The following is a 10,946-nucleotide window of genomic DNA, read 5'->3' on the forward strand; positions in this document are numbered from 1 at the left end:
GTGTGGGCTCAGGAACAAGATGGGGTTAGGAAATGGGACACCTAGGCCTGAGTCTGCCCTTGGTGTCTCTTGGCTGAGTCCCCCCTGTAACATGGGGATGATCCTGACCCCCATGCTCCCCGTGAGAGCTACTTAACTCTGAGTGTAAGTTCTGTGGCACAGGGACAGCTGTGTTCTGTTCCTGCTCTGCATGTCCAGGTGGGACAGCAATATAAACACTGATCTAGCTCAGAGGTTTTCAACCTTTTTCTTTCTCTTCCTCCTTCCCCTGCTATAAAAACTCCACGGCCCACCTGTGTGTCAACAACTGCATAGGAAAGCCCTGGGTTGGCATGGGGGGGACAGCAAGTAGGGCAATTGCCCCAGAGGCCCCAGTGAAGCCGGGGGCGCTTCGCCGGTCCCACGGCTCCAGTGGACCGGCATCCGGCAGAGTGCCCCCCGCGGCGTGCTGCCGTGCTTGGGGCGGTGAAATGTCTAGAGCTGCCCCTGCCTGCGCACCCCCCATGGAGCGTCTCCTGGTCCCACCTGCTGCCCCCGGGTGATTTAAAAGGGCCTGGGGGCACCCAGCCACCACCGGCGGCAGCGGGGCTCCCTACGGCCCCGGGGAGGGGGGTGTCTCTGCGCGCTGCCCCCGCCCCGGGTGCCACCTCTGGGCACCCCCAGCAATGATACAAACCTGCCACCCGGGTGAAGCTACGTTGCTCAGGCTTCAGCTTCAGCGCCCTGGGCCCCAGCGAGTCCGGTGCTGGGGGGACCCCTGGACCCTGCTCGCTGGGGGCAGTTACCGGGCTGCACCTGTGCTGGGCGTTACTGCGGCAGCTCAGGGCCGCTTCCCCCCCGCCCGGCCCCGGCCATGAGCCTGCAGGCCCCTCCCCGCCTCCCGCCAGCCCGTCTCCGCGGCTGCAGCGCCCGCGTGGAGTCCGGGGAGCGCCCGCCGGGGGGAGCCTGGGGCCTGGCTGAGCCTCCTGCAATGGTGAGCGCGGCTTTCCGCGGGGGGGGGCCTGCCGAGCCGCTTTCCCCGCGGGAGGGGCGGGCAGAGCCAGGCCGGGCCCGTTTTCCCGGGGGGGGGCCCGATCCGCTTTCCCCGGGGGGGGGGCGGGCAGAGCCTGGCCAGGCCGGGCCCGTTTTCCCGGGGGGCACCGGGCTGATTTCCCCGGCCGAGCCGCATTCCCCGGGGGGTGGCAGGCGGGGGCTGGGACCTGCTCCAGGCAGGGACGCGGCGTGGGGCGGGGGCCGGGGCCCGATCCAGGCAGGGCCGGGGGAGACACCCAGCTCCAAATATTGCTGGAGCAGGGGCCCCTGGCCCTGAATATTCCTGGAGCCCGAGCACCGCAAATGAGCCCCCCCCTAGCATGAACCCCTCATCCTCAGCCCCAGCCAGAGCCCTCATCCTCCTGCACCCTCATCCTCAGCCCAGCCCTGAGCCCCCTCGCATCATGAACCCCTCATCCTCAGCCCCACAGCCCTCACCCCTGCACTCCCTCCTATCCTCAGTCTCCCTCCCAGAGCCTGCACCCCTCACCCCTTCCTATGCCCCCATCCCCAGCCCAGAGCCTGCACCCAAACTCCGTCCCAAAGCCTGCACCCTGCACCCCTCCTGCACCCTAATCCCCAGCCCAGGAGCTGCACCCCAGACCCCTCCCAGAGCCTTAGGCAGGTGGGGGCGGAGTTGGGGGGGGCAGAGTTGAGGGGCGGGTTCTGGACACCACTAAAATTTCTACCAACTTGCCACCCATGTCTACACCAGCTCCTCAGCCTGCCCCGGGCTGGGCCCCTTCCTGCTCTTCGGGGGCGAGGACCCTTGGTCTGTACTGAGGCCTTTCTCTCCCTTCCTAGGTTCCTAACTTCAGCTGAGGCTCCCCCCTCTGCCCCCCAGTTGTGCCCCCAGCAGAAGGCTCAGGAATGCCAGCCCAGTTAAGGGGACCTAGGAGTAGAAATGGCCCTGTGTTGAGAGTCAAAAGCTGCAGGATGCGTCTGGCCCACTTGGGCTGTCTTCATTCTTCTGCCACCATTTGCCATCAGTTGGGTCTGTTGTGACAATGGCTCTTTACTGAGCCGACCTGTCTTAACCCTTTCCCCTTCCACTGGTTAATTTACACCACGAATAGCCCAGGGATAATGTTTCAAAGGGAGTAAATACAAAAATAAGATTCTTAAAAAATGAGCAAACAAACATGTTTTTCCCTCATAATTCACGGTCTCAGAAGGGCAAGAGCAGAGCTGGCATCTTTGTGATGCGAGTTGGTGCTTTGTGACAGCAACTCAAAGCTGCAAAATCCCGGGTGGAAACTCAGTTTCCCCCAGCAGCCCTCCTTGAAATAAAATTGAGATGAGGGACCAGGGCCGGCGCAACCCATTAGGCGACCTAGGCGGTCACCTAGGGCTGTAACATTTGGGGGGCAGCGATCGCGGTGGCCGGATGCTCGGCCGCCGCGGTCGTCAGCGCCATTTCGGGGGCGGGACCTTCCACCGCCTGGAGCGCCAAAAAGGCTGCCGGTGTTCCTGCGAGGGATAAAACAGGAAATCCTTTCCTCACATGTGCAGGGTCCCTGTGGGACTCCCTGCCACAACATCGCACTGAGACCAAGAGTTTAGCAGGAGTGAGAAAAGGGCTTAGGCCTGAATGTGGATAACTAGATCTGTGCTCCTCTCCTACTCCTGGGGAAGTTCTGTGCCGAAACATTAAAATTCTGCACACAATATTTTAAAATTCTGCATATTTTATTTATTAAAATTATGCAATTATAAACAGATAATTTATTTAAACTGTCAAAGGGGGAGCGGTGTTAGTCTGGCTCTGTAAAAGCAGCAGAGTCCTGTGGCACCTTATAGACTAACAGACGTATTGGAGCATGAGCTTAAACTATAGTACAATGGATGGAGAATGGGAGTGGGGGGCACTGGAGGAAATCCCCAACCCCCTCTGTCTAATAGTAACGTAGCTAATATTGACCCTTTACTTCTAGTTATTAGTCAGAAAATATATGCAGCCATGTGCTCAGTGTTACATCACAGGCAAGGGCTGGGGACTCAGGCTCACAATCTATACTGGCTACTGACCGTCTCCAGGGAAGTCCAGTAGCAAACAGTTCATGGAGCCCATTTTGATAGGAAATTTTTTCAGTCCAAAAATTTAGACTAGTTCTAATCACTAAAGCACCATAATAATTTCTAAGGTCATACTGTGACCTTTACAATCACTCTGGCCATGTAAAGGAGCCTTAACATTTTTACACCTGTTTTATACTCCTGGGGGAATTCACTAATAATGGGAACAATTCACTAAACAGGCAGGCTGCTACATTCTGCTCTGCCTGAGGCACAGTGCCTGCCCCACACTTACCTCGTCAGAAACATCCCAAAGCCCTGCCCCTCCTCCCCGAGCGTGCCGCAGTAGGGAGTGAGCACTGAGAGGGACAGAGTGTGTCTCTCTCACACGCATGACTGCCCAACCCCCTTGCCCCAACGGTGATTTACGTCTCTACTGGTTACTCTGAGCACCCAAAGCAGCCTGCCTACGCTGCTCGGGTGGGGGGGGGTGTGACTGCTCTTGCACCTTACCTTTGCTTCCCTGTCAGAAGTCATTTTTCTGTGGGGAAGCAAAGAAATCTGTGGAGGCCATGAATTCTGCACATGCACAGTAACGGAGAATTCCCCCAGGAGTAATCTCCATGTGAGTCGAGAACATGAATAGCTAGCGCTAGAATAGTAACTATTAGAAAACAAACCCTTATGCTACAGGGCACATGCCAACCTACGACCAGCGGGGTCAGGAGGGATCAGGTCATCCTGCCTCTGCCTGCTCTTCCTTCCTCTGATGCTGCTGGGCTGGCCCTGGTGGGGAGAGGAATCCGACCTAGATAGGCCGCTGCACTGCTCCAGTCTGGTGATCCCAGGAGGATGCCACGGCCAGTGCCTGCTGCCACCCTCTCAGGTGTGCGCCCTCTAATGCCCCGTAGAGCTTGGGCAATGGCACACTGGGTGTGGTTTGAGCTCCTTGTGGGCAGTAGCAGTGCATGGAGGATCGTTAGGTAGGAATTTACTGTCCCTTTTAATTGGGTGGGATACCGCAACTAAAAACGCCAGCCGGCCAGCGTGTTGCTAAGACAGCGCTTCCTCCCGCTCACTCTCTGCCTCCCCCAGCCCTCGCCCCATTTGGAAGCAGAGGCGTTAGGGAGCGGAAGGCGCTTTGCTAAGCCCTGGCTCAGAAAGTGCTGGAATTGTGCTTTGGAGACTTGTCAAGCCACAACCCGCTCGGGAGGTCGCGGCGCTGGCTGCAGACGGCGGGAAGGCGGGGCTCCCGCGGGGCTGGGTGAGATGGTGTGAAACCTCCATCGCCCGGCGAGGGGCTGCCCAGCCCTGGGTGCTCACAGGTGGCTGGGCGGTGCTCGTGGGAGTCCTGGGCGAGGCTGGAGCAGAGCCTCCCGGCTTGGTGCTGGGGGCCAAGGAGTCGCTCAAAGGCGATGGGGCTTGGAACCGGAGAGGCCGGCCGGGGGCTTTGCCAACAGGAAAGAGCCTCTGGAGCTGCCAAGTTAGAAAACGCAGCTGTTGTGTCGGGGGCTGGAGGCCTTGCCGTGCGCTAGACCCCAGCACGGTGAGAGCTCTGGGGAGGCTCCACGCACGCACTCAGCTCGGAACAGGCCCATGGAAAGAGGCTTCTGGGAGCCCGTGGAACCTTCTTCTGGAGAGCGAGAGAAACCGGATCCCGCAGCTGCGGCAGCCAGGACTCTGGCCCCAGAACAGCCGACTCTGAGGCCGTGCACTCCTCACCGGGCTCCCCACCCCGGCCTCCCTCTGAGGAGCAGCTGCAGCCCCCTGCACCCCCCGCCCCTCTGCCTCAGGCGTGGCATCTGAGAACCCAGAATGGTGGGCTGGAGTGGTGGGGAAGTGGGAGTGCATGCAGGGGGGTGGCCACAGCCACGTGTTGGTCACTGGTTCGAATCCAGCCCCAGGTTAGAGGGACAGGATGGTCCCTGGTACTGGGGGAGCCCTGGGGTGCTTTCATCTCCATGGCCCTGGCTCCAGCCCATCCATCGGTGGGGAGATGCAGTGGGCCCCATGATGGGGACCTGCTGGGTCAGGGAATGGGATATTGAGACATTCCTCGCTACAGCCCTGGTTTCCAGCTTATCCCTGTTTTGGGGCGACTGGATGGTCACAGGGTTAGAAACCCCTAACTCCACAGGGTGGAGAGCCTGTCACCAGCTCCAATCTGGGCTCATTCCGGGGGACTGGCTGGCTTGGGGGTTGTGGAATAGGACATCCAGCTCCAGGGCAGGGAACTGGCTGGCTCAGGCAGGGAAATGGGACACGGGGCCTTTCCCTTTATGGGGCGTGGCTCTGATCCGTCCCAGGATGGGAGACTGACTGGCTCGGGGGGCCGGGAATGGGGCACGGGGCCTTTTCCCTCCAGGGCACTGGTTCCCATGTGGCCCCAGGTCGGCAGTGGCAGGCAGCTGTGACATTGTGGCTGGGGTTAGTGTCGCGGTCCCTGGGTGGGGAGCCCTGCAGGGGGGGAGGAGGAGGTGCCCCATCACCATGCAGCGCCCTCCTGGGGCTGGTCGAGGGGTGGAGGGGCTAGTTCGGGGGGATGCAGCAGGGCCTGTCTCGCTGGTTCAGAGCCATCCGGGAGCCCGTCGCCCCAGGGCCGGCAGACGCCCTGAGTCTCACGCTGTCCCTTTCTCCCTCCTCCTGGCAGACGGACGACGCCGTGAAGCTGCTGCTGCGCCGCTTTTACACCCTGCAGGGGGAGCGGGTGGAAGCCTATCGGCTCTTTGAGGAGTAAGTGACCCCAAGGCCAGGGAATCCCTGGCGGCTGTGGGCTCCGGCCCTGGCTCCCTCACGTGCCGGATCCCATCCTGTCCTCTGCCCCGGTCGCTCTTAGGGGGATCCGCACCCTGGCGTGTAAGGGCAGGCGCAGCCCCACTGGAGACACCGATGTGCCGGGGCTGGGTGGGGCTTGGGTGCAGACTCTGCCCTGGCAGACAACGCAGCCCCAGGCCGGCTCGGGGTGGGAGGCAGCACCCTGCAGGGACGTCTCCTTTCAGCCCCAAAACAAGGGAGGCTAACTCCTGCCAAACAGAGACTTTCAGGCAGAGTCCTCTGCTGCTGCCCCACCCTGGCCGCTCCCGTTATCCCCAGGCACACGTTGGGGGGGGGGCATCACTCCACCTGGAGGCCCTAGGCTGGCCCCTCTGCCTGCGGGGCGCCCCGGACTGAGTTTCTGATGCTTCCCGCTACAGCCTTCTTCCCCTCCCACCTGTGTCCCAGGGGCATTGGAGGGATTCCTGGTGGGGAATGAAACAGGAGGGGAAAACTGGGCCGTCCCCTGCCCCATTGCCCTTAAACCCCACGGCTCCGGCTGAGGCGCGTGCTGGCCCCGGGGCCATTCCTCCCTTGCTCCGGTGTGTGGTGCCCAGTCTCTAATGTTCGGGCCTCCCCGCCTGGCTGGCAAAGGATCGCAGGAAGCAGCAGCTGCCGCTTGCTGCCCGATGCCTGGCCCCGGCCCCCGCGCTGGGGCTGAACACCGGCTGGCCAGGGGGACCCAGCACACCAGACACCTGTAGCCCATTTCAGCGGCGGCTGGGAGATGATTTACTCGTCCGGATCCAGGCCCTGGATTTTAACTAACAAACAAACCAGCCCCGAGCCAGGCCAGCGGAGGTTAAGCTGTTGGGCCTGGTAATAATCCTCAGTAATGAGCCCTTCCTGAGCACTGGCAGCCAGCGGAGGTACGAGCTGCTAATTCAATAATATCGCGGAAAGGCTGAAGAGGAAAATACCTGAGCCGCTGACTGCAGGGGTCATGCAGAGGGTAGGGAGGGGGCCGTGCGCCTCTCTGAGAGCAAAGGCTTTGGGGCTACGAGTCCCTGCCTGCAATTTGCTGCGCCTGGAAGTTATTACTGTAAAACCCACAGGCAGGCCTCCATTATGCCAGGTGCTGCACAGAGAGCCAGGGAGAGACTGTCCCTGCCCCAGGGAGCATCATTACCCCGTTGAAGGGCTGAGGCCCAGTGGCCCACACAGTCAGTGGCAGAGCTGGGATTTGAACCCAGGTCTCCTGAGGCCCAGTCCGGGGTGCTCTCGGGGGGGGCTCATTCATGTCAGGTGACCGGTTGCTTTGTCCGGCTCGCAGGGGCCACCGGGCGTATCTGAGCAGCGGGCCGCACTACGACTTCCTCCGCTACCGGCAGCTGGTCCATGAGATCACGCAGGCCTTCAGCGGCATCTCCCGGGAGATCCTGCAGCTCAAGGAGCAGCTCCAGGCGGAGCACGGGCGGCCGGAGCTCGCCCAGCACCTGTCCAGGGTCCAGCAGAAGGAGAAGGAGAAGCTAGAGCTGGTGAGAGGCCCCTGTCTTCTCCCCTTGGGCTGGGGTCTTGCTTTACTCACGGAGCAGGTGCAGTGCCAGCGTAGGATCCCCGCCCCCACCCTGTAGGGCCCCTCCTCTCCCATGAACCATCCAGACTTCAGAGCCCCATCAGGCAAGGGGGCCTGCTGGTGCCAGCTGTGGGGTGGGGTTGTACTGTGGATGCTGCTTCCTAGGGGCTGGGCTGAGCCCTAGCAAACTCGTCTCACCCCCCAGCCGCGAAAGGGCAGGAGCTTGCACTCCCGGCTGCTGGGCTAGTGTTGTGTGAGGCCCCAGCCGAGATCAGGGCCCCATCGCGCGGGGCACCGCACAGCCCCAGACCCTGCCCCAGGGAGCTGCCAGGCTGAACAGATGAAGTGAGGGAGGCAGTCGTCTCCCCAGGGCTACGCGGTAGGTCAGTGGCGTTGCTGCTCATAGCCCCGAGGCCCAGCCACGGGGTCACATGGCCCCAGCCGCAGCCTCTGCTCAATTGGGCAGCGGAGCATTTGGCGGGAGCCTCTGCTCCCATCCCTCTCCTGTGCTCGGGGGGCCTTCGGTACAAGGAATCGAGGGGTGGGGGCTGGGGTGAGGTGGGGTCACTCTGAGCCTGAGCCGCCCTGGTGTTATTGTGTGCGGCAGCCTGGGGTAGGGGTTGGGCCCCAAGGTGCCAGGTACGCTCTGTGGGTGGGGTTGGTGTCTCCTCCCTCGACTCCGCCTGCCCTCCCCCTTGCAGACGGCCCAGCTGCAGCTCGCCAGGCAGAACGCGCAGGACCAGCCCGGCGTGCCGGCCCACCAGCAGGAGGTGCAAGAGCTGAAATACAAGTAGGTGCCCCGGGGAGCTGGGCGCAGCAGCACCACCCCATTGCCGCCCACGGCACTCTGAATGCCGCACACTCTTGAGCCCTATGGTAGGGAGGGGGCATCGCCCCCCGGCATAGGGGCCAGCGGGAGCCCCCCCATGAAGCCAGGCAGGCACGGCTCCAGCTGAGCGTGTGGCACGACGGGGGGTGAGGGCTGGGCACCCAGCAGCCTTTGGGGAAGGAGCAGGCTGTTTATTTGTGTAGCGTTTTGCGTCTCGGACCCTCCAGGCTGGGGGGTGACGGACGTGAGCGGCCGGGAGAAGTGGGGGGAGTGTGAGCTCCGGGATGGGATCCGCCAAGGGGGCGGTGGAGCGGGCTGGACTTGGCATGTGCTGCGCCAGGCCCTGGCAGCTCCTTTATCATCGCCTTTCTTCAAGGCTGGGGCTGGAGGAAGGGGGCCGGGGGGGATGAAAGCGCCTTCCCCAACCCCTCAGCCCCCTCCCCTTAACCAGGGCTGAAGGAGACCCAGATGGTGCCTTCAAAAGCTCTCTTGTTTGTAGGCCCTCCGGATTGTTTAGCGCTGCCGCATGGCTTTGGTGCCGATCAGCCTCTCCCCGGCCGAGTGTTTCATAAACAGCGCCGGGAACGCGAGGCGGCCCAGATAATACGCTCCATATGGCCTTTATTTATAGTTTCCATCCGCTCTCCTAGGCTAATTAAAACCATTGAGGCAATCAGCGAAATTCTCCAGGACCTCAAGTACGATTCGGAAGAAGCCGAGTGATGGGTCTCCCCGTGGGAATGGCCGGAGGAGGCGGGAAGCGCTGGAGGGGCCCAGCTGGGCGGAGCGCTGGGCTGCACTGCGGGGCTCTTGCTCACGTCGGGGTCTCGCTCCATGGCGGGATCCTCTCCCCAGCAAACCTCGGCCCTGGCACTCCTGCAAGAGACATGTCCGGGGCCCTCTCTGCCAGGCAGGCAGCGGCCTTTGCAAGGGAGGAGCAGCTCAACGCTGGGCTGTCCCAGCGCGGGCAGGTTTGCGAAAGGGCTCCATAGCCAGCAGCTCCCAGTGGGAACAATGGGGAACCCCCTCCCGTGCTGAGTGCAATGGAGAACCCCCCACTGAGAGCATCAGGAGCTTTGGGGGCTGAGCTCTCTTGACAAGCTTTCCCCTAGTGTCCAGTTCGGTGCCGGGGGGGTGCCCTCGAGCCCGTCGGGCAGGGTCAGCGTGCAGCCTAGACATGGCGCTGTCTGGCCGGCAGGGCTGAATGCCTCCTCCCGCAGAGCCAGGGGCCCTTTGAGTACAGACAGAGCCAAACCTGCAGAGTTGGGGAGGGATCTTCCAAGTCCCAAGGTGGCTGTGGGGGGTTGCTGTGCTCCTAAATCCTCTGGGTGCTTGGGAAAGCCCCCCCCCCCAGTGCAGCAAAGTGTTTTAACCACGGGCTGCGACCTCTTTCCAGTCTGGCGTTATGAAGGCAGGTAGCGTTCTGTGGCGGGGTCTTGTCCTCACTGACTGAGGCGGCTGCGCTTGTTTGTGGCTCAATAAAAGGCAGGCGGGAGCTCAGAGTCCTGTCGCTGTCTCCTTTGCTCAGTGAGATCCCACAGATGCTGCTGCCAGCTCAGGCTGGTGGTGCCAGGGGCTGCCCATCACCGTGCCCTGGAGGGCCAGGCTGAATGGTGAGAGCGTCCCCTTTCATACCCAAGCCCCTGGGGCACTCTGGCCACTGGCTACTCTGGGAACTCAGATTGTCTCCCCACGGACCGTCCCACGAGCACTGTGCTGGGCACCTCACAGCCCTGCCGCCTGGCCTGCCTGGGAACGGGCGAGGGGCACCTGCCCCATGCCCCAGCCAGCTGGTCAGATGCTGGGCCAGAGCCAAAGACAACGTGGGCCAGGCAGGGCCAGTTCCTCCACAAACTCAGTCCTGACCTGCATTCCAGCCCTGGGCTCCCCCCACTCTGCCGAGGCCCCTTGTCATAGGGGAGATGAGTCACAGCCCGTCGTGTGACCGGTGAGTCATGCGATCCAGCCAGGCCCAGGGGAAGATGTGCCCTTTGGGTGGAGCAGAGGAAGGCACCTCCTGGAGCCCTGAGACCCCGGGTGGGGGGCAGCCCAGTGCGGGTGTGACCTGGGCTCCAGGCGGGCAGCCTGCGCCCAGCAGGGAGGCCTTGGGGAATGCGGGGGGCTGTGGCAGGGAAGGCTTTTCGCTTTCTTTGTGGCCAGCCTGGAGAGGCAGGGCTCAGGGAGCAGCCCTGGGAGGAGGGCGGTGGTGTCTCAGCCAGGAGGGAGGGGTTGTGTCTGCAGAGACCCGGGCAGCCATGTGAAAAGCCTCGGTCAGTTGGACCCCAGACGGGAGCGCTTGGTTTAAATCCCCGTTACTGGGAGAGCCAGGAGGGACGTGAGGCTGGGTGTGTGCAGGGCCGCCCCACGCCAGGAGAAGGGGTGCAGCGGAGCTGGTGTCCCCACTACACCTCAGGCCTGACCTCCAGCCTCCCGCTAAGCTGCCCCCCAAGCACACACAGCTTCCTTCATGCAGCTCCGCCAGGGCACCTCAGGCCTGAGCCAGTGCTGGGCATTCACTGCAGCTCCTTGTCTCACCTCCCCTGGGAAAGGAGCTGGATCAGGAGCGCAGCCAGGCTGCAGTGTGATCAGTCACGTCCGGCAGGGCCCGGGCCCGGGGCTGAGGGATGTGTAGCTGGCTGGGCCGTGCTGCATGTGGCTGCGCATCCCACTCAGGCCTGGGCTGCACACACTGCACTGATGTAGTTAACTGGGGGGCAGACCTGGGGTGGAGGCTGATTT

The 10,946-nt window shown here is 62.4% G+C and overlaps 1 protein-coding gene across 1 annotated transcript; it reads left to right on the forward strand.

The window, feature by feature from the left end:
* The first annotated feature begins 713 nt into the window (after window positions 1-713).
* On the forward strand, window positions 714-9,707 carry REX1BD (required for excision 1-B domain containing). The gene is made up of 5 exons (XM_044998706.1): window positions 714-973; window positions 5,699-5,781; window positions 7,136-7,340; window positions 8,080-8,168; window positions 8,858-9,707. Exons 1-5 carry the CDS (start codon window positions 854-856, stop codon window positions 8,928-8,930), a joined length of 570 nt encoding a protein of 189 aa, XP_044854641.1. The 5' UTR covers window positions 714-853; the 3' UTR covers window positions 8,931-9,707.
* The last annotated feature ends 1,239 nt before the right edge of the window (window positions 9,708-10,946 follow it).

Source organism: Mauremys mutica, chromosome 24 (assembly GCF_020497125.1).
Source record: "Mauremys mutica isolate MM-2020 ecotype Southern chromosome 24, ASM2049712v1, whole genome shotgun sequence".
Lineage (NCBI taxonomy): Eukaryota > Metazoa > Chordata > Testudines > Geoemydidae > Mauremys > Mauremys mutica.

Excerpts from the sequence above, each read along its gene's own strand:
- REX1BD (XM_044998706.1), top strand. The coding sequence starts at position 854 with ATGAGCCTGCAGGCCCCTCCCCGCCTCCCGCCAGCCCGTCTCCGCGGC. Across the intron at positions 974-5,698 it reads TGGCTGAGCCTCCTGCAATG|ACGGACGACGCCGTGAAGCT; the intron begins GTGAGCGCGGCT and ends TCCTCCTGGCAG. Across the intron at positions 8,169-8,857 it reads GTGCAAGAGCTGAAATACAA|GCTAATTAAAACCATTGAGG; the intron begins GTAGGTGCCCCG and ends CCGCTCTCCTAG.